The sequence below is a fragment of the Malania oleifera genome, chromosome 12, assembly GCF_029873635.1.
Source record: "Malania oleifera isolate guangnan ecotype guangnan chromosome 12, ASM2987363v1, whole genome shotgun sequence".
In the NCBI taxonomy this organism is placed as follows: Eukaryota; Viridiplantae; Streptophyta; class Magnoliopsida; order Santalales; family Ximeniaceae; genus Malania; species Malania oleifera.
The window spans coordinates 24920947-24947899 of NC_080428.1; the positions used below are offsets into that span (position 1 = coordinate 24920947).

General features: G+C 34.8%; 1 protein-coding gene across 1 annotated transcript in view; it reads right to left on the reverse strand.

Moving 5' to 3' along the window:
- Nucleotides 1-8194: 8194 nt before the first annotated feature.
- LOC131144194 (cullin-4) overlaps nt 8195-26953 on the reverse strand; it is a 53376-nt gene continuing 34617 nt past the window's right edge. The window contains exons 10-17 of the mRNA XM_058092661.1: nt 10009-10115; nt 9866-9926; nt 9638-9769; nt 9370-9507; nt 9175-9255; nt 8875-8955; nt 8684-8764; nt 8195-8488 (exon numbers count right to left, since the gene is read on the reverse strand). Of these exons, the coding sequence (XP_057948644.1) occupies nt 8375-8488; nt 8684-8764; nt 8875-8955; nt 9175-9255; nt 9370-9507; nt 9638-9769; nt 9866-9926; nt 10009-10115 (795 nt within the window). The 3' untranslated portion in view covers nt 8195-8374. The remainder of the gene's footprint in view (nt 8489-8683; nt 8765-8874; nt 8956-9174; nt 9256-9369; nt 9508-9637; nt 9770-9865; nt 9927-10008; nt 10116-26953) is intronic.

Here is a 26953-nt window from a genome sequence, read left to right on the forward strand (position 1 = left end):
GTTCTATCTTTAATATACTTGCATCTATTTTTGGGTTAAGAAATGTTTTAATCCCCTCGAGTAAATTTTCAGCATTTCTTTCTATTCAAAAATAAAATTATATATATTTTTAACACAAAAATTGTGTGGCATGAGTTTATTTCTACGTTGCATTTTTTATGAAAATATGAGTAAAGATGAGATTTTTACGATATTATTTTAAATTGCATAAATTATAATAAGATGATTTTAAAACCTCTTATGGCAACGAAAGTTCAAAATTACAGATGCTCGATACCGAAGCTTAAAGTTTATACGGATCAGAGTGCACCCAAACTGTTTACAGAGTGATTATTTATGTTAGTGGATTTTTCCTAAGTGCATACCTGGTTCCAGACCAGGACTTAATAAGGAAAATCTCACTTAAAGTTTACATATGTTGATTTAGTTTGGTCAGCCAACCAGCTAAGTCCAGTCTTCGGACCGCACAACCCAATCATGGGGGTAAACATGACTTATGGCAAACAGACCTAAGAATAGTTTTTATAATATATATTTATACATATTTAATTACGTGTACAAAGTTACTGATGATTTGAAGGAAAAATGTAAGCTTACGTGAAAATGATTATTTTGATGTTTAAATGATGATCTAAGGAAAACGTATAAGAAAAAGTATATGTATATTTATCATTAAATATTTTTACAGTTTTAAAGTTTAAAGTTTAATTCAACAGTTATAGTATATAATTATAAAATTTTACTGTTATAATTGATGACAAAAGTTTTATGCAAAAATTTTTAAATTTATATTTATTCTAAAAGAAATTTTGAAGTTATAGTATTAAATATTGTTTTACGAAATTTTTTAAAAACTCATTTTGGCCACACATTAACAATAATCTTATTTACTTACTGAGCGTTGTCTCACTCCAATTATATTTTTATTTCAGATAACTCTGAAGAGTATGTTGGAAATCAGGCTTAGCAAGCATACGGGTGGGGATAGAAAAATAAAGATTTGTTTAGAAATATTAGTATGATGTCAGATATTTATGCTTGTGTAATTTTTCTTTTTTTGAAATAAATGATTGTAATATGGATAATTAGCGCTCTGGTTTAATAAAAAATGAAGTTTATCTGCTTCCGCTGTAAATTAGTAGTAAAAAGTTAATATCCCAAGTCCCTTGGGGTCAGGGTGTTACAGTACTAGCGGTACTTATCACTATTTAGGACAATCTCTCATTTTTTGGTTCTCTAAGAAACAAAACTCAGTTGCCCTATCTACAGCCGAAGTAGAATATATCACAGCTGGAAGTTATTGTACTCAAACTCTTTATATGAAACAACAACTTGTGGATTTTGGGTTGCACTACGATACAATACCGATTAAATGTGATAATACTAGTGTAATCAACATTTCAAAGAATCCTATCTCACATTCACGAATTAAATACATTGAAATTAGACATCATTTCCTTCATGATCATGTGCAGAAAGGGGATGTGTCACTTGAGTTTGTATGCACAAATGAACAATGGGCTGACATTTTCACTAAACTACTTCCAGACGATAGGTTCATACAAATTAGGCATAAACTAGGTCTCACGCATAGTAGAGATGCTTCCTAGATATTTCATAGTTTGCATAAACTTAGGGGGAGCTTTCTAATAATTTCAAGGTCTAACAATTAATATAACAATTGATTGGTATCTTTCGTTAGCTTGGACTTTATGGAATTGGTTATGTTTTATATACTTCATGATGATGATTGTATTTATGTTTTATGTATTGATCATACTGGAACTGCTTGAGTTGAGTAGTTGTGGATAAACTGTTAGATCTTAAAAATTCAAAACATGTCATTTTTATACTGGGTTTTTTTTGGGAAATGTCCTATTTTCAAACGGCATGCTACCGAAATTTTTAAAAATTCCCAAACTTATCTTGTATACTAATGATTTATACCCATTGCCTAAGGCTATATTTTTTTTCATAGCCCTTTTTGTTGTTGCCAAAATGGGGAGATAGATAAGAGGCAAAAATTGGGTTGACTTGAAAATTGGGTTGAATTGAACTTAAATGGAAAATTATTTAAAGTTTTACATTATGCATATTGTTAGGGGGAGCCCTCTAAGGCTATACCCATTTTTTACACGATGTATTTGTCATCATAAAAAAAGGAGACAATGTTGACCTTATAGGTCACACTCGATTTTGATAATGACAAATACTCCGGTATTTGATGACTTTCAAGTGTGTGTGCAGGTTCATTTTAGTAGATCAAGCAATGGCACATAAAAGCATGAAGATCCTGAAGATTAGTTTCATATTGTAAATTCATTTTATGTAATATGAGTCTGTAATAGTAAGTAGGATATAAGGTTTGTAATAATTACCTGCATGTCATGCATATAGGATATACTGTAAGCTCAGTAAGACCGTAGTAAGACCTTAGGATCCAACACTCACGCACAAATATCATTCATAATCAGGTTTGTAAAAAGGAATTGAATTGAACATAATAAGAATAAAATGAGGAGGTCGGGCGACTGAACCTTGGGAGTTCAAAACTCCTTGGGTGCCCGAACTACTAGAAAGTCAGTAGTTTGACTTAGGTTCGAACTACCGTACCAAGAATAAGCGCATCACCCTCAGGCGACCGAAACCTTTAAAAGAGACTTCTCACCAACTCGGGCTACCAAACTTCTTAGTTCAAATCAGGCCTCGAGCGACCAAATTAGTCTATTCGGTTAGCCGATAGTATTTTCAAGCACCCGAACCACGCACTAATGTTTCTAAATTTTGTTTAGCCAACCGAATCAAAACTTGGGCACTCGAACCATTTAAAATAATTTTTTACTTGAGTCTGTTTGGGCGACTAAACTTAAGTTCGGCCACTCTAATCTTCACGGGTTACTTAAATTTTTACCGCGGTTAAAAAGCCTAAAGCTAGATTAATTTTTTTTAAATAGTTTAAACCTTTTCTAATAATACTCTATAGGTTCTAAATGGTTATATTTTTACCTTTTTCTATAAATATGAGTTCATTTGTGTGGATTAAGGGTGATTAGCAAAATCATTAAGTGAAAAATCATCTCTACTTCCAAAAGCTCATATTGCCCAAATACTCTCAAAATTCATTCCCTTAATACATCCTGATATTGTGAGAGCTTATTGAGTGTGCTTGTGATTACTAGATATTACTAATGCTCCCACTATTCTTGCTTGATTGTTTGAGTTATTCTTGGGGAGTTTTAATTAAGTTTATCTCACATATTTCACTATTATAAATCTTATGTTGGGATAAACTAAAAAGTTTTAGGATATTTGCATTGTTATTGCAAGTGTCATATAGCTTTGTTTTTGTTGTGCAAAAATATGTCCTACAAGATAAAATATTTCAAACTAGAGAGAGAGAGAGAGAGAGAGAGAGAGAGAGAGAGAGAGAGGAGCATTTAAATGTGATAAAAATCAGATTTTTAGCTATTTATAGGGTCAGATTTGTCAACGAAACACGTCACCTCGTCGATGAGTCCTTCATTAAATTCGTTGACGAAACCCTATATTCGTCGATGAAATTTAGAGCAGCCCATTCTTCGCTCGGTAGTTTCTCGTCGACGAAATCTTGCCTTCGTCAACGAGGTCCTGAAGATCTTCATCGACGAAACCCTATATTCGTCGAAGAATTTCCTTATGCACTCGTTGAGGAACCCCTATATTCGTCGACGACTCCTAGCAATTCCTGGAAATGATTATATTCTCCAAAATGCAATGTCGTCGACGAAGTCTACGACCTTCTTCTATTTCTGTTTCCATTTTTCTCTCTCTTATTATTTAAATGCTATTATTCTTTGGGTCATTACATGTTCGGCCGCCCATGGGTATTTTGAAAGTAAAGTTCGGGTGCCTGAGTTGTTGGAAAAGGACAGGGTACGTATTTGTTTGACCAAGGATGGTGAAGTCCTTTTCGTTTTGGTCGTCCTAAGTCAGGTCAACATGCTAACTCACTCAACGGTTCGGTCAACCGAGGTGTTTTGAACACCAAGGTTCAGTCGCCCGAAACCTCACTATATTAGCCCTTTAAGTCTTATTTCAATTCAATAAATTCCCCTGATAGCATATGTGATTTTGAAGACTTTCTTAAGTGCTAGTGCAAGGACCTAGGGTCTTTTCTAAGGCCTTTTCAAGTACACCTAAAAACCTGGCGTCGGTCGACCAAAAGTCATTTGATTAATCTATGGTCTGTCTAAAACATTTTTGAGCTTACAAATCTTTCATACATGATATGCATATTATTACAGACCGATAGATAATTAATATTACAGACCCTGAATGAATAAATACAATGAAAATAAACACTGTGGGTCTTCTTTTTCTTCAAGTCAATATGTGCCACTATATGATTTTACCAATTTGATCATGCACACAAACTCGACAAACATTAAATACCTTGTTTTTTTCATGATGAAAATGGGATATGGCCCGTAAGGTCAACAGGATAAATCTATGGCAAGGGAAACAAACTATTGTACCATTGGTGAGAAAAATCATTTTATGTTTTCGAGAGATGAACCTTTGAAATGGGCAACAAATTGTTGTGTTATTGGTTAGAAAACCACTCTAGGTTATGGAGGGGTAAACCTCTGGCATGGGAAATAAACCGTTGTACCATTGGTGAGAAAATCATCCTAAGTTTTGGAGAGATGAACCTTTGACATGGGTAACAAAACATTGTGTATTGGTCAAAAAATCACTCTAGGTTTTCAAAGGGCAAACCTCTGGCATAGGCAACAAACCGTTGTGCCATCGGTGAGAAAACCACTTTTGGTTTTGGGGAAAGGTGTAGAAATGAGGGAGTAGATGATCCTTCATGGCTTCCTAAACTCTTAATAAAATGCAATGGCATTTCATGATATGAATGCAAGATGCATGTCATGCATATAAGGTGTTTTTGAACCATCAACCGAGTTCCTTTCTTTTCCTTTGTTGATTCAGCCTCGATTGCTAAGGATGTCTCATTTGAGTTGCTATCCCATAACCTTCTAGCTTGTGGGTGATAATAGTCTAAAAATTCAGTATTTTTATACACTTCATAAGACTTTATTAAACTTCCATTATATTAATACTCATACTTTTGGTCAAAATAGAAACTCATATCACAAGTTTAATTTGTATTGACTTTAATTGTAAAAATAAGACTACACATACATATTTAGGTTGTCTTGAGTATCATTCATAAAGTATAGTATTTATGTAGTGTATTTGTTGTGTGCAAATGGAAAAAAATGTGTGAAAGAAAAGCCAACAATTTCAACTTGCTTACCTACTGCACAGCAATCAATATTTTGAACATATATGAAGTTGTAGATCTCCAAATGAGCTGATATTTTATGTATATAAATACAAGACATATATCTACAACTTTTATCCTTTTAATTAATTCAAATTCAGTGTGCATGTAGGTGAAATATAGCAATCAATCTAGGTGAAGACAAGTCAACAATGCTTGCTGCGTACAGCTTGCTATTTTGAACATAACTGGAGCTGCAAATCTTGAATGAAGATGAAATTTGATATCTGAATGCCCAAGACATTGGGTTACAACTTTCATGTTTTGACCAACTCCCAATTCCATGTGTAAAGGGGTAAAAATGGAGCAATATCTTGAAAGTTGATAAAATTTTAGCTTGTGTTCACACTTGCATAAGGTGCTTGTGACGCCTATAAAAGGAAACCTTGGGAGAGCTCTAGGGACACGAAATTCTAACCATTATTCACCCAAAATTGTTGTAGAACTTCTCTCTCAAGTTTGTGAGATGAATTGTAAGTTAGGCTAGAGTTCTTAACAAGGCTAGAGATAAACTTCTATGTGTAGTATTTCTACTTCTCTGTTTTGATTCAAATTAGAGTTTAATAAATGTAATATTTTTTTATTATGTATGAAGTTCTTTATCATTTTTAGTTTCAATTAAACCAAAAATTATGGTTTCCAAGTTCGTATAAATTCAGTCATGCTTTCTTTATGCGATTTCTTTTTAATCATAATTTAATTTTATAGGTTGATCTTTTATTGCAATATTGTCAATAGATGTATTGTCAATTTTGGATAACTTATAAGATAACATCTTCTTGTTCTCAAGGAAAAAGAGTTTTATGCATATTAAATACATTTGCTTATCATTTGTTCTTCAAAGAAATACTTTCCAATTGAAGGTTTGGGACATGAAACTTTCAAGTTGAGTTATAAAATTGAATCAAAATAGGAAATAGATTTACGAAGTATTGAAGGGATTCTCAACACCTTGTTATCCTTAATACTTGGTTTTCTTCAACTTATTTTGTTGTAAATGCTTCCTCGTGGGATCGACAGTATATTTTGAGCATAATCAGTGGGTTCTTTGTCAAAGAGCATGGATGTTTGTTTTATTTTCAAGTGAATCCATGATGATTTTCCTTTTTAAAAACAAGTTAAATAAAAAAAAAAAAAAAAAAACTACGAAATAAAATTATGAAATTCCCTAGTGATCAATTAGCATAATCAACCTCTATTTGACTATGAGAGCCTAATGATTTATCTAATGGATAATGACCTCAACCTTTTTCAATTTGTCTCGCCAAAACTTTGATTGTTGAACTCAGTCCACCAAATATTCATCTATTTCAATAGAAGTATGGAAGAAATGAGAAAAATAGTGGAAATTCAAGAATGAAAGACCTCCTCCCAACATGCATGAATTCGTTTAAGTCTCTACAATACCCCTTTCTTTCCCCTCTATAGGTGTATCACAAAAAGGCCCCTACATGGTAAATTCATAGACAATGCAAAATGAAGGAAACAACTTTGAATTTTGAAAATTCAAAATTCAAACTAACAAAATTACCAAAAATCAACTATCAACCCCCTCATTCACTACCTAACACATGGCACAACAATTAAATCAAACTCGTTTTATAGTAAAAAATATATTATAGAAACAACAACAAAAACTAATAATACTAATTATTATTATTATTATAATAAAAATAATAACTAATAATAATAATATTTATAATAAAAAATTTCAAAAATAATTACTATTATTTTAAGGATAATACATTATGAAATAATACAAAATGAAAATTACAATAAAAATAATATTTATTATTGTAAATTAATAATAACAAGAACAATAGTAACAAAAAAAGGGTAAAAACTATAATAATTATTATTTTAAAGATAATAATTATTATGAAAATAATAAAAAAAATAGTAATAACAATAAAAATAACAATAATTACACTAATAATAATCACTATTATGAAAATAATTAAATAATAATAATCAAACAAAAACAAAAATAATAATATTAATTTTTTTATAATTATAAAAATAATAACTAATTATAATTATAATAACAATAATAACAACAAATAACAATATTTCTTACTTTTTCTACGGTAATTAATAATCATTATTATGAAAATAATAAGACAAAACAATCAAACAAAAATAACAACAAATAATAATATTAATTATTATTATTATAAAGACAATAACTAATAAAATGTATGACAACTATAATAACAAATAATAATATTTATTATGATTAAAACAACAAGAATGATAATAATAATAATAATAATAATTATAATAATAATAATAATAATAATAATAATAAATGAAAAAAAATTATTATTATTTTAAGGACAATAATTATTATAAAGACAATAAAAACACAATAATAACTAATAATTTACAATGACAATAATATTTAATACTACAAAAATAATGATAACAAATAGAACTATTATTATTTTAAGGATAATAATTAGAATAAAAATAATAAAAAATGATATTAACACTAATAAAATTCACTATTATAAAATAAAAATAATAATATAAAATTAAATAATTATGCATTAAGAGATTCTATTTTTAAAAATCACTAATTTTTCATTTTATTATAGAAGACATTACAGAACTTCAAATGCTAGTAAGAAAATTAAATTGAATTCCTATTCCATATTAAATTCCGCCTTTTTTTGGATTCTTTTTCTACTTCAATTTTCATTCTCAAACCAAAAATAAGGTAAATTTATTTTTGCTCATTAATTCAATTATTTAGTTCGTTCCATTTCTACTTCTTTCCACCTTAACCTGAGCTTTTGTTTCAGAACTTTAATGTTTGAAAATGCACGACTTATTCCAGTACTCTCGTCCATAGCAAGGGAGTAATCTAAAGTAACATAAATTGATAGGTAATACTTTACAGTTAAAAAGGTCTTGAGCACAACAAAATGAAAGGATACAACTGTACATAAATGTGAAAGGGGGCTGGCCAGCATCCTCCTATAGAGAACTACACTTCCCCCATGTCATTTACAAAGAGATATTTTAGCGAGACAAAATGTGTCAAGCCAGGTAATTATATATCTGCGGATTATTCTTGTCACGTTCCAAATACTCCCTGTCAATGAGGCTTTCGATCCTCTTCTTCAGATCACCTGGCTTTATCGGGAATTTCAGCTGTTTACCAAAAACAAAATCACGATTACCCAATGCAGTTCATTTCATACCCTCACCACCCAAGTCACAATTCTTGTCAAATTCAAGGTTATTTTAGTTGCTAAACACCTCTTCTTTAAGTGCAGTGGCACCGTGTGATTTGCAAATAAACCTAGAGGATTATTAAAAAATTGTTGGACGAAGAAACAAATTTACCTGTTGGAAGAGCTCGGTTATCAAGAGTGTGTGGCTCAGCACTTTTCTCGTCTTCATTATCCGAACAATGGCAGCATCAACCTTCAAATATATCCAGGTAAAATGCAGAAAGTCACTTGGCTAGTTTACAGCATCAAAATATATGGGACCATAGTATTAGTCGAAATTAGCTGGAATGTACAAAGGCCAACCTGATACTGACGGTCCTGGAACACTCTTTCAGTGGTGCTTGTGTTCTCTTCCACTGTTTCTTTCATCTGTATAGCATTTACCTGCACACTCGAAACAACATAAGGCAAAAGCTCCTTTATGTGAGTACCAACAAAGAGACTCAAAAAAATAGCTCATCGTGAGCTTGCTCTGTACTCAATACTTGAGTGCCTCAAAACAGCTCGTCATATAGACAAGGAAAAGTAGCACCATCTACAATGCTCATAGGAGCTTAAAGCTCTCTTTCACCATTTTCACTAGTACAAAACAATGATATGCACCTTTATACGGTAGAGAGGAGCAGTAAATACTTCATTGAACACAAATGCATCATCATCCACCACATCTCTTCCTTTTGGCAACTGTAAAAAAATGTATATTGAAAGGGATTAAAAGAAAAAGAAAAGGATGCATGACCAATAATTTCTGGATTTGTCAATTAAAGACAACATATAAGACCCGCAATGACCACTCACCTTTTGAAGGACCCGGACTTTTCCGCATGCAAGGGACTGCAGAGTCCTTCTCAACTCCTTATCCTCAATGCCAGTAGAGTCCTTAATATCTTGAAAGCTAAGCCTTTGAGCATCATTAAACAGCATCAAAACAACAGTCTGGATCACAATATACAACCCAAACATGCATTAATACTCCAGGAATTGGGTACAAGGCACCAGATAAAACAAATGAACAAAGATGGAAAACCATTAAACAAGATGTGGCACAGACCCAAATGAGACGAACCTGAAAAAGAGAAACTGCAAGCTCCTTTTTGCCTTTGGGAAAGTCAGCTTTCAGCACACAATGACCTAAAGAATTTTGCCACATCAACCGCCTCCCACTATACTTGCTCAGGTAGAATTCCTTGAAAATGTCCTGTTGCACAACCAGGGGAAAAAGTGCCAAGTAATTAGATAAAAGGAGGTGACTAAGGCTAAAACTGGAAAATTGCCACCTGCATCTTCTGCCTACCTGATACACATTCAGTTCATGAGGAAGCCGAATATCCATTGGTGGATATGTTGGCCAGTACCTGCAGCCCAACCACCCAAACATGGGAACATAAGGGATTATGTTTGGTTGAAGAATATGGATAAAATATGACTGAAACCTACCCAGTTGTCAAGACATGGACACTCATCTCAATTCCTGATGGGAGTTTTGTTCTGGCTTGAGAGGATAGTTTGAATGACTCATTAATTTCCTTAGATAATTCAATATCCTGTAGAAGCATAGCCAGATTGTGCAGGTAAATGTGTCTTTAAAATATCTAAATATCATTTAAATAATACATGAAAATTATTAACATGATTCATATGGAACAACTAAAACATGCTCCCACAGCAAAGTTTAGAAGTCATAACCTTGCTCGAACAACAGCAGCAAAAGCAAGAGGGTGGAGGGGTGGGGAAGATTATTTGAGATAATATACCAATTGGCTACTTCAAAGAATGTCAAACATGGACTATGATTACTTTTAATTTGGGTTCCAAAAATGCAAAATTTCATACCAACAAAAAAAACTTTATAAATCTTCAAATGGGAAAGATATTACCCAATCGTTATATAACTTTTAAATTCATTAAAAAATATGCTCCATGATCACCATCCAATTCATCATAGTTCAATTTGAACAAAGCAAAAGGGTACTGCAGACAGTTGAGGACCTATACAAGACACATCCAACCAAATATAACAGGAGAATTTAATACCGTTGCTAAGACCCTAGGGTATCGTGGAGAAATTAGGGAAATTTAAAGAAGGGAAAATAGTAAGAGTAAATAGGGTTTGATCACTGAGGGGATTGGCACCCAAATTAGCCAAAGGCTATGAATAATCTTATTGCTTGAATCGAAAAGCCTCATAGGGTTACATATATATATTATAGGGAAACTTACTCCTATTAGGAATGTAAATAGCCCAATCCATGGACTCAATCCCAATTGATTTGGGAATCCTAACACATTAAAAAAAAATCCCAACATTAAATAATCCTAACATTAAATAGAATCCCAATTGATTTGGGAATCATAACAAATCAATTAGAAATCCCAATTGATTTGGCAATCCTATCATTAAATAGAAAATCCCAATTGATTTGGGAATCCTAACATTCTCGTCTCCTTTAAATCAGTATTTGCCTCAAGGCTGAGCAACAGTAAAAACTCTGAGAATCTTTCCTCCAAGAATTGATGTTTCCCAAGTTGCATCTTCAGCTTCAGATGGTAAGTGAGACCAGTGAACGAACAAAACTTCTATGATGTCTTGACTTCTACATTTGACCACTCGGCGATCCAAAATTGCTTGTGGTTGCGCTTGAACCTCACCAACACGTGCAACATCGGGCAAGTTGCGCTGCACTGTAACTTACTCCCCTAACTTATTTTTTAGATAAGAGACTTGAAAAAATGAACGTACCTTGGAACCTATTGGTAAGTCAAAACAATAAACAACAGGACACACACATTTCAGGATCTTATAAGGCCCATAGAACTCAGGAGACAACTTCATTGAAGAACCAACAATCACAGATATCTGTCAATAGGGCTGTAGCTTGAGAAATACCCAACCTCTCACAGAGAATTCCCTTTCACTATTGTGCTTATCAGATTGCAATTTCATACAATCTTGAGCTGCAATAAGATTTTCCTTGAAGAGCGGAATCATTTTATCTCGATCATATAACTCCTTGTCAATTTGTTCAACTCTGGATGATCCACCTGAATACCTAGCAAGAACAGAAGGAGTTTGACCACAAACAACCTTGAATGGAGTCAACTTGATGGAGGAATGATAAGTGATATTATACCACCATTCCGCCCATGGGACCTATCGCACCAAATCCTTCGGTTTGTCGCTAGCAAAGCAACGAAGATAAGTCACCAAGCACCTGTTAACAACTTTGGTTTGCCCATCTGATTGTGGATGATCTGGACTGCTCATATTCAATTGTGTTCCTTGCAAATGGAAAAGCTCCTTCCAAAAGTTGCTGGTAAAGACTTTGTCACGATCACTGACAATAGACTGAGGAATTCCATGCAACTTGACAATATTCTAAACCAAAGTACAAGCAACTCTTATATAAGGGTGAGTTATGGCACAAAAATGAGCATATTTTGAGACAGTCCACAACAACAAAAATAGTAAAGATACCATGAGAAGATAGTAGTTTCCCAATGAAATCCATGAAGACATCAGTCCAAGCTTCTTCTAGAATAGGAAGAGGCTATAGAAAGCTTGGACTTGCCACAGTTTCCCCTTTCCGTTGTTGACAAACATCACATTCTGCCACAAAATTTTGATTTCACCCTTCATTCCCTTTCAGTTAAATTCCTAAGAAATGGCATTGTAGGTTCTAAGAAAACCAAAGTGACCTGCAGCCGGTGATGCTTGTAATTCTTGCAGTATGGTTTGCTTGTGGGCCGAATTAGACACTAATAAAATCCTCCCTTTATACAGTAAGTTTAGAAAGTACCAAAAGTAAAAAGGGACTGAAGTTGCCTCTTTTTGTAGCTTTTCGACAATACCTATAGTCTCCAGATTTTGCCACCATTCCTTCCCAATTTGTTCAACAATAGAACATGCAGGCACAAAAATAGTTGTAAGTTCAACTTGTTCACGAAGTTGTGAGGGTCCATCCTCCACCACATTCTCGGTCCCTTGTAAATAATATCATAGTCATAGCCCAACAACTTAATGACCCACCTTTGTTGTTCCATGGAAGAAATTGTAGCTACAAAAAATATTTCAGGCTCTTGCGATCAGTTCGGATTCAGAAATGTCAACCAATTAAATACAGTTTCTACTTTATAATTGCATGCACAATGGCTAGCATCTCCTTGTCATAAACAGACATGCCGATGTGGGATGGAGAAAGAGTCTTACTGGTAAAATACAATGGGGCGTCTGTCTTGCATTAAAACTGCGCCAATGCCAACTCCTGATGCATCAAACTCAAAGATGAACACCTTGTTGAAATATGGCAAAGCAAGAACTAGTGTCGTGGGTATTGCATGCTTAAGTTTGAAAAAGGCTTGTTCAACTTCGTCACTCCATTTGAATGCATCCTTTTTCATTAGAGCGGTCAATGAAGCGCTAATATTTTTGTAATCCTTGACAAACTTGCGGTAGTAACTAGCCAACCCCAAAATATTCTCGAAGTATTTTGATTGTTTGTGAAATAAGCCAGTTTGTCATCACTTGTATTTTAGAAGGGTCAACTGAAACACCTTCTTGAGAACAATATGCCCAAGGTATTCCACATGCGATTTGGCAACACTCATTTAGATTTCTTGACAAACAGGTGATGCTCACAAAGAGTGGTGAGTACGATTTGCAAATGACCTAAATGATCTTCAAGGGATGAGTTATATATTACGATATCATCAAAAAATATAAGAACAAACTTATATAGGTATGGTCAAAAAATGTCATTCATGAGACTTCAGAAGGTCGAAAGCGCATTGGCTAATCCAAAAGGCATGACCATGAACTCGTAATGGCCATCGTGAGTTCTAAACGCAGTCTTCACAAATATAGTGATAGCCTAATCTCAAGTTGAGTTTGGTGAACTACTGGGCACCTCCCATCTCATCAAACAATTCATCCACGACAAGGATAGGATATTTATCCTTCACTATGTTCTCGTTCAATGCTCAATAATCAACACACATCTGCCAAGAGTCATCTTTCTTCACCGATAAGACAAGAAAAATATGAGCTGACACTTGGTTGAATTATGTCAGCATCTAACATTTATTTCGCTATCTTTTCCATTTCTACTTTCTAAAAATAAGGATAGTGATAAGGACGGACATTAGTACGAACACTACTTGGCAATAGAGGAAAGCAATGAACATGCGATCACTGAGGTGGCAATACCAGTGGCTCCGCAAATAGGTCATAAAATTTTGAAATAAGAGTCTAGCCCTTCATCTTGGATAGATGATGTTGTAACTCAAGTGCTCTAAGTTGTACCAGGTAGCCATGTCACTCCTTTTTAAAGAGGTTCTCCATACGATGGCTTGAAACTGTAGTGACATTACCACAACATTTGCCTTTAAAGAGTCACTCCAGCCATTCACGGAGAATTTCATAACCAGTTTAGAGAAATTCCAAGCTATACCACCTAAAGTCCTTAACCATTCAATAACCAAAACAACATCAAACTCTTCTAGTGGTAGCAAAAAGAAATCAACTTACAATCCATGGTTTTGCATAGTAAGCTTAACCTTTGGACACTTGCTCAGACATGTCAAGGTCCTTCCATTTGCAACCTTCACATCAAACTTTTTACATTACTACAAAGGATAGGCTAGTTGTTTAGCAACTTTAGTGTGCATGAAACTATAGTGCTACCTATACCAATTAAGATAGCAATAGGTTGGCATTTTAGGGAAGCATAAACAGCTAAAGCATGAACAAAAGAAGTGATAGAATCATCATTATCATTAGACTCCATATGTTCCTGATCTAAATAAAAGGGGCTCATCCTCAACCTCTTCTGGCTCCTCCACTGGTTCAATTATCAACATTCCTCCCTTTTTGCAACGGTACCCTCTGCCACTTTTCATCACAATGCCATTTTGTCATTCTCTATTTAAGTTCCTCCTGAGTCAATTATTTGGCAAGAGGATTGCGAGGAGCAGGTGGTGTGAAAGTGTTGCTAACATTTTGCTTGCCAATGGGCTTGTTGGAACGACATCGTTCTTCTCTCAACTTCTACTTGTGCAAAGGAAATTGCAGCAGTCATAGTTTGTAGCCAACGCACTTTGTCCCCACGATGAATGTCAAGTAGGAGACCTTCAATAAAAGTATTAACGAGTTGGTTCTCATTCCAATCTTTAGTCTTGTTTGATAGTCGCTCAAATCATGTTTGGTGCTCCAAGAGAGTGTTAGTCTGATGTATTTTAGCAAGCTCTCCATTGATATTCTCACATCTAGTGGGCCCAAATTGGACAAGTAATTTAAAAACAAATTATGCCCATAAAGGCATTCCTTAATAGGCTTCAAACCAATCATACCATTGAATAACATCGCCATCCAAACTAATAGAACCAATCTCAACTTTAGATGTTTCTAGAGTGTAGTGAAACCGAAGTATTTTTCAACACTAGAAACCCAACTGGAAGGGCCACCATTGTCCCACTGAGGAAATTCCACTTTCATACGAGAAGGACGATGATCACACTCTCCTTGGTAACCTCCTTCGTGCATGTACGACTGCTCCCTATGATTAGCTAATGTGGAGGCATCATCTCCTCCCTCTTTATGGGAAGATGTAATGAGTAGCTTAGAAAGTGATGCCTGATCTCTTCAAGTTGAGACGTATTTTTCTAAGTTCAACCTTTAGCCTACCTTCCATCTAGGACTCTACTGAATTTTATAAGGCCATTGCATATGAGTGAAGATCAAGAATTCCAAGATCTTGCCTTTTTCGGCTGGTTAACGGCAACCACAAGAATGCTGACTTTGATACCAAATGATAAGACCTTAGGATTTATCTAGAGAAATTAGGAAAATTTAAAGAAGGGAAAATAGTAAGAGAAAATAGAGTTTGATCACTTTCAAGGGGATCTGCCGCCAAATTAGCCAAAGGCTATGAATTATGTCATTACTTCAATGGAAAAGCCATATAGGGTTACATATTATGGAGTAGGGAAACTTACTCCTAATAAGAATGCAAAATATCTCAATCCAAGTCCTTAATGGACTCATCCCAATATATTTGGGAATATTAACACATTAAATAAAAATCTCAACATTAAATAATCCTAACATTAAAAAGAATCCCAACAATAAATAGAATCCCAATTGATTTGGGAATCATAACAGATTAATTAGAAAACGCAATTGATTTGGGAATCGTATCATTAGATAGAAAATCCCAATTGCTTTGGGAATCCTAACATCTGTCTCAAGGAAATGGGAAGTGACAAAAAATAATTAGACTGATGGTGAAAATTGATGTCAGCTTTAAATGACTCCTACTCAAAAGAACAACACAAAGGAAAAAGATTATAAAATGGCAAAATGTCAATTATTGACCATAATCACTTATGCAATGTGCCGAAACATGGATTTCTATGCACACCAATTCCATAAGTTAAAACCATAGTAAGTGATAATAGAGCCACATGGCACTCTTGCATGTGGCCACATGGCCAACCACAAGGCAATTACATCAACCAAAATGAAGTTGAATATGATATATGAGCAGCTCAGTACATGACATTAAATTTCCACAAAGTTGTTGAAATTTACATTTTCTATCACCCATAAAATCAAAATGGTAGTCAATCACTCAATCTCTGCTTTATCCATCAAAATTTCTACAATTCATCAAAATTCATGAAAATCTCAAAATTCTAACGAAATTTATCAAAATTTTGAAATTTTAGAGAACTTTCCAAATTTTGACAACACCATTTATCTACACCCGCATACATTAAGGTCTAGGTATAGTCCAATGAGAATAGGTTTCAACTCTTGGATTCCTTCATTTCTTATTTAATGGAATTAAGTCTTCCCAGTCACTTCCTCTATGATGGATATGTAGTAATCCACCTTCCTATTTCAAGTAAGAATGCTAACCATGATCTCATGTTTAATGTCACCAAAACATCATTTGAAATTTTGGATTTCAATAGGATTCGAAACGAAATCAAGCTCCAATTTTACTTTCGCAATATGTGGGCTTTATCTGAAACTTGATATCTCAGTAATTTCAGCCAAATTTTCATAAATGTAAAATAAAAACTCTTAAAAAAAAGATCAAAATTTGGGCCACTTAATTTTTTTCTAAATTATTCAAAATCATCTATTTTAACATTTTCCAAAGTTTCAATTCAGCTCTATGCTCTATTAATAAATTCAGATATTTCTTTAAATCAAACCAAAATTTCTATCAAAATCGAAACTTTGGTCGAAATTTCAGTAAATTGAGACCCTTAACTTTTTTTCTAAATCATTCAAAATCATCTATTTAAAAGTTTTCCAAAGTTTAAATTCAGCTCTATGCTCTATTATAATTTTCAGATCTTTTTTTGAATCAAAACCAAAATTTCTATTGAAATTGAAACTGTGATCGAAATTTTAGTAAATTGAGACGCTCATAATTTCCTTCAAAATTGAAGTTCAATTGTTGGCTCAGTAGTAAGATGAGTTAATTGCCTGACATACTGACACCTAATTGGATTTGACTGTGGAATGTAGGTTTGTGGAGTAAGTGGACTCGGCTAAGATGATCCCTCACCCCTGAATAGTATCAAGGGATCTTCTAGTAGAACTAAGACTGGTATTGTTCGAGCACATGGCAGCCACCAAAAAAGTGAAAGGTGCCGTGCAAAGGGATGCATGCAACTGACATTTGGTAGTCATGAAGAGGCAGCCCAGAGGAAGGAGTAGTTACCAAAGAACCGAGATGCAAACACCCACCATCTCAGTCCCTTTGGGCAACTGTCATAGGGAACTTAACTGCCTCTGCAATCCATTAGTGTAGAGTGACCACTGAAAAACTTTGCCAACTTTTGGCCATTTTATCAAAGCTTCAAAACTAGTTTAATTTAAGCCTATTCGGTATTAGATCAAGAGCTATCTTGGACAGGCCAAATATGAAGTTTAATCCCCTTACTCCCCACAGTTCCCAAGATTTCTTGCCTCACATCCATACAACAGTATATCTAATTATCTATCACATTATCACTATACAATCCAGAGGGGATTGGATTGTCTGATAGTATGCATTTCTAGTATTTGGCCTGCTAGGTATACAAATTCATCAAACAGGGACTTTGTCTCCTCCTACAGAGAACAATGTGATGACAATTATGAAAGTTTCTGCCATGAGACAAACTATGATTGATTGATTAGATCTTACACATAAGGCTATAACTAGAAATGGTGCACATATGATGCATGCACATATACACACCATATCTCTAATAAAGATGCTAGGAAGTTTGGAATTGTGATTGTGAAGGGCCAGAATGGGGGAGTTAAGAGGTATGTGGGTACTTAGAGAGCTTATTGGAGACATATACTTAATTTTAAAATTTTAGTTCTGACAATTTTTTAAATAATTTTTTGGTGTTATATTAGGTAACACAAATTTAAAGGTGCCACACCAACACCTATTGACTTAATCATTAGTAGATAATACACAGAATAAACCTAGTGATGTGGCTAGCATGGAGTAGATTTACAATTATTGTAATTTCGTTTCCTTTATCTAGGCTATTTTTATTAGGGTTGTAAATTTAGATTCTAGGATATCAATATTTATGGGAAAAAAAATTCTCGGCTATTATTATTTAGGAAACTAGTTTTAATTTATTTTAGGTTTCTTAATTAGTTTCCTTATCTTTTGAGATTATATCTTTAAGATTCTAGGTTATTCTCATTAAGGAAACTAGTATTTTGGCTAAATTAGGTTTCTTAATTTAGTTTCTCACGCTCCAAACATTGTAAGCCTATATAAAAAGGCCCCTATGTATAGTTTTATGGAGACTGGCATTGAGAGTAACATTGTAGGATGCTGGTCCTGCATCATTTTTTTTTTTATCCAAGATCAAGTTTATGCAGGGTTTAGTTTATGCAGAATACGATGTGGGAAAAATATGTAATTGCTGCCATGCAGGGAGCTGAAGGGTCTTAATTTGACAAGAAAAATATTATACTTCAAGCTTAACAATACAAGCTTATGATCTACGTTTATGACAATGACATTGACATTACAGACTACATTCAAGGATCAAAAAATTGGATCATTACAAACTCAGGATGCATTTGGAAATGGGTTGGTTTGTTTCATATCATTTCCATTTCCATTTTTTAAAAAATTGACCACACAAAATTTCTAGAAACAACTGTTTTGGCTCAATGGAACATACTGTCAAATGACAATTATTTTTTCAGTTTTTGAAACAAGCAGGACCTTTGTCTCCATTAAGCACCATAGACATGGTTTTAAATAGAGGCTGCAGTCGCTATGTAACAGTTTTTTTTAATTCCCAATACTAGTACACACCACTAAATCGGTGGGAGGAAAAATCAGAACCATAGTTGCTGATAAGCCACAACATAACAGCAGCTACAGGACTGTTACAGCAAATATATATATAATATATATATATATATATATAATTTTTCTTCTCATTTTTCTTTATACTTTCAAAAAATCATTCTCAATAAGCCATGTGAAGATTGGGACCGGGAGAAGATTATAATGAGGGTAACAAAAACATTTTTTTTTTCTTAGAATTCACAAGAAATGCATCAAATAACAATTTCATAAGGTTTGTTAATATATATATATATATATATATATATATATATATTGATAATATTAGTAAGTTCATATTTCTTTTCTATATTGTCAACTTCGAGTCTCCAACATTTTCTCCAACCAAACATGTTCACATGTTATGTGAGCCATAGCCCTATACTTTGACTCAGCACTTGAACCAAGTCACTCATCAGCAGCTCAGGAGCTCAGCTCTGTAAGAGCTCATTCAGCCTCATTTGTTATATAAATGAACAATTCCCAAGCCCAATTTTCAAGCTCATTTAATAAGCAAGCCATGGTTGAACACAAACGAGCTTGCCGCATTTCAGCTCATGAGAAGCTTAATTAGGCCCAATAATAACTCACATTAGGGGCCCTTAAGGTGCAATCTGGCTTCTACTTAGGAACAAATACCAATTGTATATATTTACTTATAATATTATATATTTTCTTAATATGAAAATTTTAATTTGTTAGACTAAAAGAAGAGCTGTGTAATAGCTTTCTTTCTTATATTCATTGTGATCTGACTTTTAAAAACAGTGTAATAGCTTCTGCTCAAGGAGACAGGAGACTCAGGGACATCTATGCTTCATTAAAATCATGAATCCTTAATGACAACAACATCAACTCAAATTGTAAAACTGCCCAAAAAGACCAACTAAAAATCCAATTATCATCATCAACCTTATCATCAATTCATCAAAAATTACAAACCATATACATTCTCCAGTAAAACCCCAGACAACCCCTTAACACACAATACCCTGATTATATATATCATAGAAAGAATCAACAAATATGTAAGTAATAAGCTAGCCAGCAAATCAAACATTGGCAGAGTAGTCTGATTTGGCAGGGTATGCTGCTGGCGCAGCAGTAGCTGCAGCAAGGCAGCTGCCAGCCGGCTGACAGCGTCGGCATGCCATACACCTGAGCATTGGCGCGCAGATCTTGCCTTCCTCTGGCCTTTCCAGGAAAGAGCAGCCGAAGCATAGAATAAGGCAGAACAAATCAGAAGCAGATAGATCATAATAACCAAACCCATCTATGTAAAAAAATATCCTCTTCTCCTCGCTTTAGAAAAGTGCATGCAAGCAAAGAGATAGATGGAGAGGAAGGAGGAGAGCTTTGGACCTAATTTTGGTGGGATGTGTAAGGCTAATGGATCTTTTTTTTTTTTTTTCCTCACTAGACAGAGGTGTATGATAGTTGGGGTTCCTTCAAGAGGAACATCTCATGTGGAAATTATGAGGGATTCTCTCTTGACCCACATCAACTAAGAGAAGAAGGGAAGACCCTTCCTCCCTTTATAAATACCCAACCCCCTCCAACCAATTACCTGAAATCATAGCCACTAATTAAGTCTAAGACTTGTGGCTGAGCCTAGGCTGCTCTTCTTGCAGCTGGCCCTCTCAAAGGCCCATTAATTAAACCTGAGCCCAAGCTTGAATGTGCCTTTTGAATGTGTCCATCTTCGTGGACCTTATTTAAATTGGTTTAGTGTGGCAAACAAACCTGAGCCCAAGCTTGTAGATTTATTTCCAAGCCAAGCATGAGCTCAGATTTTTTAGCTCATTTTGGTTCAAGCCCAACCAAGAGCTGATTCTTTAGTTTATCGATACAAGCCTGACCACGTTAAAGCTCTGCTCAGCTCCGTTCATTTGCACCCTAATAGTACCAAGTTGTGGGATCTTATCTAATCTGCATCCATATATCCCTAAATATGAGTGCGACCACAATCTTCATATAAGAGACCTCTCCTAGATGCACCTTTTAGATATCTCAAGATGCAAATTATTGGATCCCAATGACTTGTTCTTAGAAAATTGAGAAGTTGACTCAGAACACTTGCTATGAAAGATATATCTAGTCGAGTGATTGTGAGATACTTAAACTTTCCAACAAGTTTATGGTAGTGTCATGGGTTAGGCAACAAATCACCTAAATCTGGCACTAATCTAGCACTAACTGTTGGGATCCATGGGTTTATCAACAAGTTTGGATCCCAATGGCCAAATCTCATCTAAAAGATCAAGAAGATACCTTCTCTATGACAAGACAATTCCCATATGAAATCTCGATACTTCTACACGCAAGCACTTCAATGGTCCCAAGTCCTTAACTAACGTAGAGGTCAATGATAAGTAGTGGCTAAGGAGATTAACAAACTAAGAAAAATTTAGCGACCAAAGAGAATGTATATTAATAATCCAAATTGTACACTTTAATATATCTCTTAGTAACAAAGCCGGCCTTGAAACAAGCTATAGAACCATCAAGATTGGCTTTCACATTGTACACGCAACAACCACCAACAACAGACTTGTCAAGAGGAAGTGGTACCAAATCCCAAGTATCATTATCATGTAGTGCACACATCTCTTCAACCATTGCAGTCCACCTAGAATGGGATAGGGCTTTAGAAATAGATTTTGAAAGAGTAACAAAAGACAGAGTACTAACAAAACAATGGTACGAGGATGATAAGAAATCATAACAAACAAAATTAGAGTTTGGATGTTAGGTATAAGTTTGCTTACTTTTCCAAAAAGCTCTGGAAGGATCAACGTCATGGGATATAGGATCATCTGATAAGGGAACTAGAGGTGGGGGAAGTAGAAGCTAAAGGGGGCTCTCCTCCCTTGAGTCATTGTGTCTATACCTACAAATTGGGATGATCCAAACGATGAGGAGGATCTTAAACTGCACATATATGTAAGAGGGTTGGGCACATATAATAGGTCAGGATCTGAAAGGCTAGAAGGCAAAGCAAAGGAAGGGACTCATCAAGGTCAACAGAAGTCAAGGAATCAAAGTAGTATGGTGTAGAATCAAAAAAGATGACATCAAAAGAGACAAAGAATCAATGTAAAGTAGGCTATAATATCAATATCACTTTTGAGTATAGGAATATCCTATAAAAATACATTCAATAGAATGAGAATCCAACTTATCCATTCCTGAAGTTAAATGATGACCATAGGACACACAACTGAATATACAAGGAAGGGAGAACAAAGGAAACTTAGGGATGATAACTAAATATGAGATTTTATCACCAAGGACAAAGGATGACAATTTATTAATGAGAGAGCAAGCAATGAGCAGACATCACTCCAAAAAAATTTAGAGACATTCATACGATACAATAGGGCACAAATGACTTCAAGAATGTCTGTTTTTTCAGCTCTACAACTCCATTTTTTTGTGGAGTGTGAGCACGAAATGACAAATGGATCATATAAGAATTAGTCATATAGGCACTGAGTTGGGTATTTAATTACTCCTTAGCACTATCACTACAAAGTATCCTAATTGCATATCAAACTAAGTCTTCATTTGAGAACAAAAGGCACAAAAGTTATTAAACTCATAACGATCTTTCAACAAATACAATCAAGTCATCCTGGAGTTCTCATCAACAAATGTAACAAAGTACTGAAACCCCAATTTCGACGTGACATGACTACGACCCCAAACATCAAAATGAACTAGCATGAAAGGACTAATCACCCATTTCTTGACCTGGGAAGCAAAGGGTACACAATGATGTTTTCCCAACTGACAAGACTTAGACTCAAGATTAGACATAAAACTCAAGGTAGGAACTAGTCGTTTTAACTTGTCAAAGAAAGAATGACCAAGGCGACAATGGATGTGAAGTGGTGGAGGAGCAGCAGTGAAAGCCATGGGAGGAGAGAGTGACTCAAGGTAGTATGGTCCATGAGCCTCATGTCCCGTGCCAATTGTCTTCCTCGTCTTTAGACCTTGAATAACCACAAAATCAAGAAAAAAGGTTACAGAACAATTTAGTGATTTTGTAGGCTCACTAACTAACATGAGATTGAAAGGGGACTTGGGAATGTATAATGGAGGGAATAGGATCTACTATTCTTATCCCCTTAACTATAGTAGTGGACCAATTAGCAAGGGTAACTTTAAGAAGATTTTCGGGATACTTAAGGCCAAAAAAGACGTTGATTACACCTATCATATGGTTAGCGGCAGTAGAGTCAATAACCCAAGGACTAGTGAGAGAGATACCTCAATATACGCAGTAGGATTACCCTGCTAAGCAAAAGATGCAATGTTATGAGATGATTGTTGGGATGTCTAATGCTGTAAGAACGTAGAAGATTCTTCCTCTAATAAGATAGTTATAATATGTTGTTCACCTGAACAAGTGCCTGGCAAGGGAAACACAGTTTTGGGACTTGGTGTCACCATCCTAACACACACAACCTCGATACAGCAGCAAATCAGAAATACAGAGCAAACAAAATGCTCTTGTAATTCCAAAAGTGAACTTCCGAGCTGACTGAACAACCACAAATGAGTGAACCATTTATTCAAACATGAACTAGTCACCAATAATCAGTTGTAACAGACACAGCCCAACAAAAGTAGCCTATAAACACTGCCACTGCCACAAGGAACCAACTGATCACCTTAATAATACCAAAGAACTAACCAATTGCCACGAGTGAATGATGGAAAAAGGTTGAATCTTTGAACAAAAAGCATGAACTTGATATTATGGTCTATGGAAAGATTTAAAGCATAAATGGTCAGAAAAAAAGGCCTCACAGACCAGCGTGTGGGGATGGACCTGCCGATGATTGGCTTGTGCATGGGGGCATGCGGGTGGCCCTCCGGCAACAAAATTTCACCCACCTACAATCGGAGGGTTCTATGAATGGTTATGGTGTTGGTTTTGTGAAACATGGAAGGGTTATTGAAATTCTGAAGATGACAGTGTTCTCCAGGAAATTTTCAGGAACTGCAAGGTTTTCCAATGAATTCTAGACTTGTTTCTAACCTCTAAAATTACGGATGATCCTCCATAACAGTAGAGTTGCATAGGACAATCAGTTTTAGGGTTTGGTTTTGTGATAGGGTTTATGTCAGGCATTGCATACCATGTTAAATAATTGGGTAAAACGAAGACCTAACCTCCATGATAGGTCTCCCCACTATTAGCAATATATGTCAAGTACATGCCAATGATCATAATACCCTTACTAACTGACACTAGCATAACTCTAGCACATATTAATAATGCTAAATGATCAAAATAACCATTAGGATAAGCAAATATACCAATTTACGTAAGATTGTAACATTGAAATAAATTCACAGCCATTACATGTTTCTCATTATTTAACATGTACTGGTCCCACTTTCAGCAACACTATTTACCTTTATAATATGCTAATCATGGGAGCTATTTAAAAAAATGACCAAAAGATCTCTTACTACCTCAAAATTTACTTCTAACCTGTTTGCTGCCTCTGAATCAAGCCCAACCACTTCCAAACCATCAAGCATGGATCTCACAAAGTTTTCACACCTAAAATAGCAGCTCAGAATAAGAATTTATTCCTCCCCAAGTTTATTACTCTTATGTGGCGATTTCTTCCATCTCCTCAACTGAATCAACAAAGTTCAATCCCCAGTCACTGATTGCAACTCAATGAAAGAATTTTGCACTTTTATCTCCTCTAAAGCCATAAAAACTCTAGATTTCAGTGTCCAGAATATTTTCTCATCTCAATTAAGCTTCTCAATTCCTTCTTCAAACTTGTCCTCTTATCTCTTTTCTTTAATCCCCCATCCAGCTTCTTTTCTGTCTACTCTCATGACTTTGCACAACAGATTACTTTTGGAAAAGTAAACACCCCCCCCCCCCTCCCCCCCCAAAAAAAATTCTCCTCCTTGTTCATTGTTTTCAGCTTTACTTCAGTAATTTTATCTTTGCTTACCAGGACAAAAGTGCCACTGCTCCTCTTACAATTGGATGACCCCACCACATCTTGGCCAAACTCCCACCACATATTCTCAAAATTAAGAAGTGCTTTTCCACTCCATAGATCCCCCAAAAACCAGCTGAATTCAATGATAGTCAATATCCTTGCTAAGAGTATTCCTATTCAGAATTAATGGAACACGGCAATCTTCTCAATTCCCTCTTTCTTTCACGCCTCTTCCCTAGTTTTCCTACCAACCTTTCTACCCTCCCAATGCCTCTTCTCAATACTTGCACACAGTTTGAAAGCCTCATCATCATTTCATATCTCTTCAAAATCTAATTGTACTTTTCACATTCTTCCCAGGTTTCCACAACAAGAATCTCCAGAGAACTGCAATCTAAGATGGGATCTGCATCCCCCTCCAACATTATTACTTTTTTCACTCAGCTCCACCAAAAGAAGTTGCTTTGATAACTGTTTTAAAGCCCTAATTTGAATCTGCCCCTCTTTGAATTTCTGGTTGTATGATATTTGATACTTTGCTTTGTCGTGAGATGAATTTGGTTTAAGCATTGTAGTTTGAGACCCTTAGGCAGGCCAATAGTGACTTGGGGATTCTGATTTTTTACCCCAAAATTGACTTGGCCATAAGAAAATTGGTTTAGATGTTGTAGTTCAAACCCTTTCGGAAGATTACAATGACCTAGGGATTTTGATTTTGTACCCTAAAATTGATTTGACCATGATGAAATTGGTTTAGCTTTTGGATTCCAAGACCCTTAGGTGGGACTCCAATGACTTGGAGATTTTGGTTTGTACCCTATGATTGAGTAGATGAGGAACGTAGAGTATGGCATAATTTTATTTTGCATGCATAATGAAATATGTTCATTTATTATTTCCTCTTTACTCTGCCTATGTAAGTGTCTGCCATGAAAACATCATCCAGGACCAATTTTGAGGAGAAAATTGAGTCACTTAGGGTTGATCTTGCTGAATGTTGACTTAGCAATGAGAGTAAATGGGCTTGTAAAACCGACTAAAACTGCTTCCCCTAACAATAAGGCATGCTATGAAAACTAGGAATATTCAAATCGAGTCCATTTGATACTTATTTAGCATTTAATGGAAAAGTTCATAAGGCAGAGTGTGCTTGGACCTGAGAATATCAAGAAACATCAAATTTCTCATTAATGCGTTTTCAAAGTTCAATAAAGTTGAAACTTGTAAGGAGAATTTATCAAATATTGTTGACTTCCATTAAGGTAGATGACATATATAATGGGGTGCATGAGCATATTGTGAAGCTTAGTAACTGTTGCCGTAGTAAATTGAATAAAATAAAGTCAACTTAAGGAAAGAATTTTCTAGTTTAATGGATCATAAAGGCCCTTCCCTTGATTCATGATGACTTACAACTTCCTGAAATGCATTAAAGGACTAATGGAGTTCAAATAAAATAATGCCACTATGGTTTAAGATGAAAACATGATAAGAGTGGGTAAAGTCAATAACGTCAACAGACGGAAGCTTTTTTCTAAAACCACTTGGGTTTTTTAGTAACCTAGGACATAAATAAATTAATTGTCAGAAATATGGTTTAATAAGAAAACGTGATAAGGAAGAGTAAAACCAAAAATGTCAAAAGGTGGAAGCTTTTTTTCTTAAACTGTTTGGGTTTTTTAATAACCTAGGACATAAATAAATTAATTGTTGAAAATATAAAGGCTATGTGAAGAGATCCAAAAAACCGAAAGATGTTGCCAAAAGATTAAAAGATCACATTGTCAATGGAGTCAAAGTTAAAGTGTAGCAAATAACAATGATTAGGTTTCAACAATCTTGGTATAATTTTTGGGATTATGGAAACATCACTTATGGTACTTTATTGTAAGGAATTTTGTTTCCTTCAGATAGGTGTAGCAACACCCTTTCATCTATCGATGGTAAAGTTGATTGTAGTAATAGTTCCGTTGTTGTTAGATCCATTAGTCTCAATGATAGTTGATATAAGATTGTTTT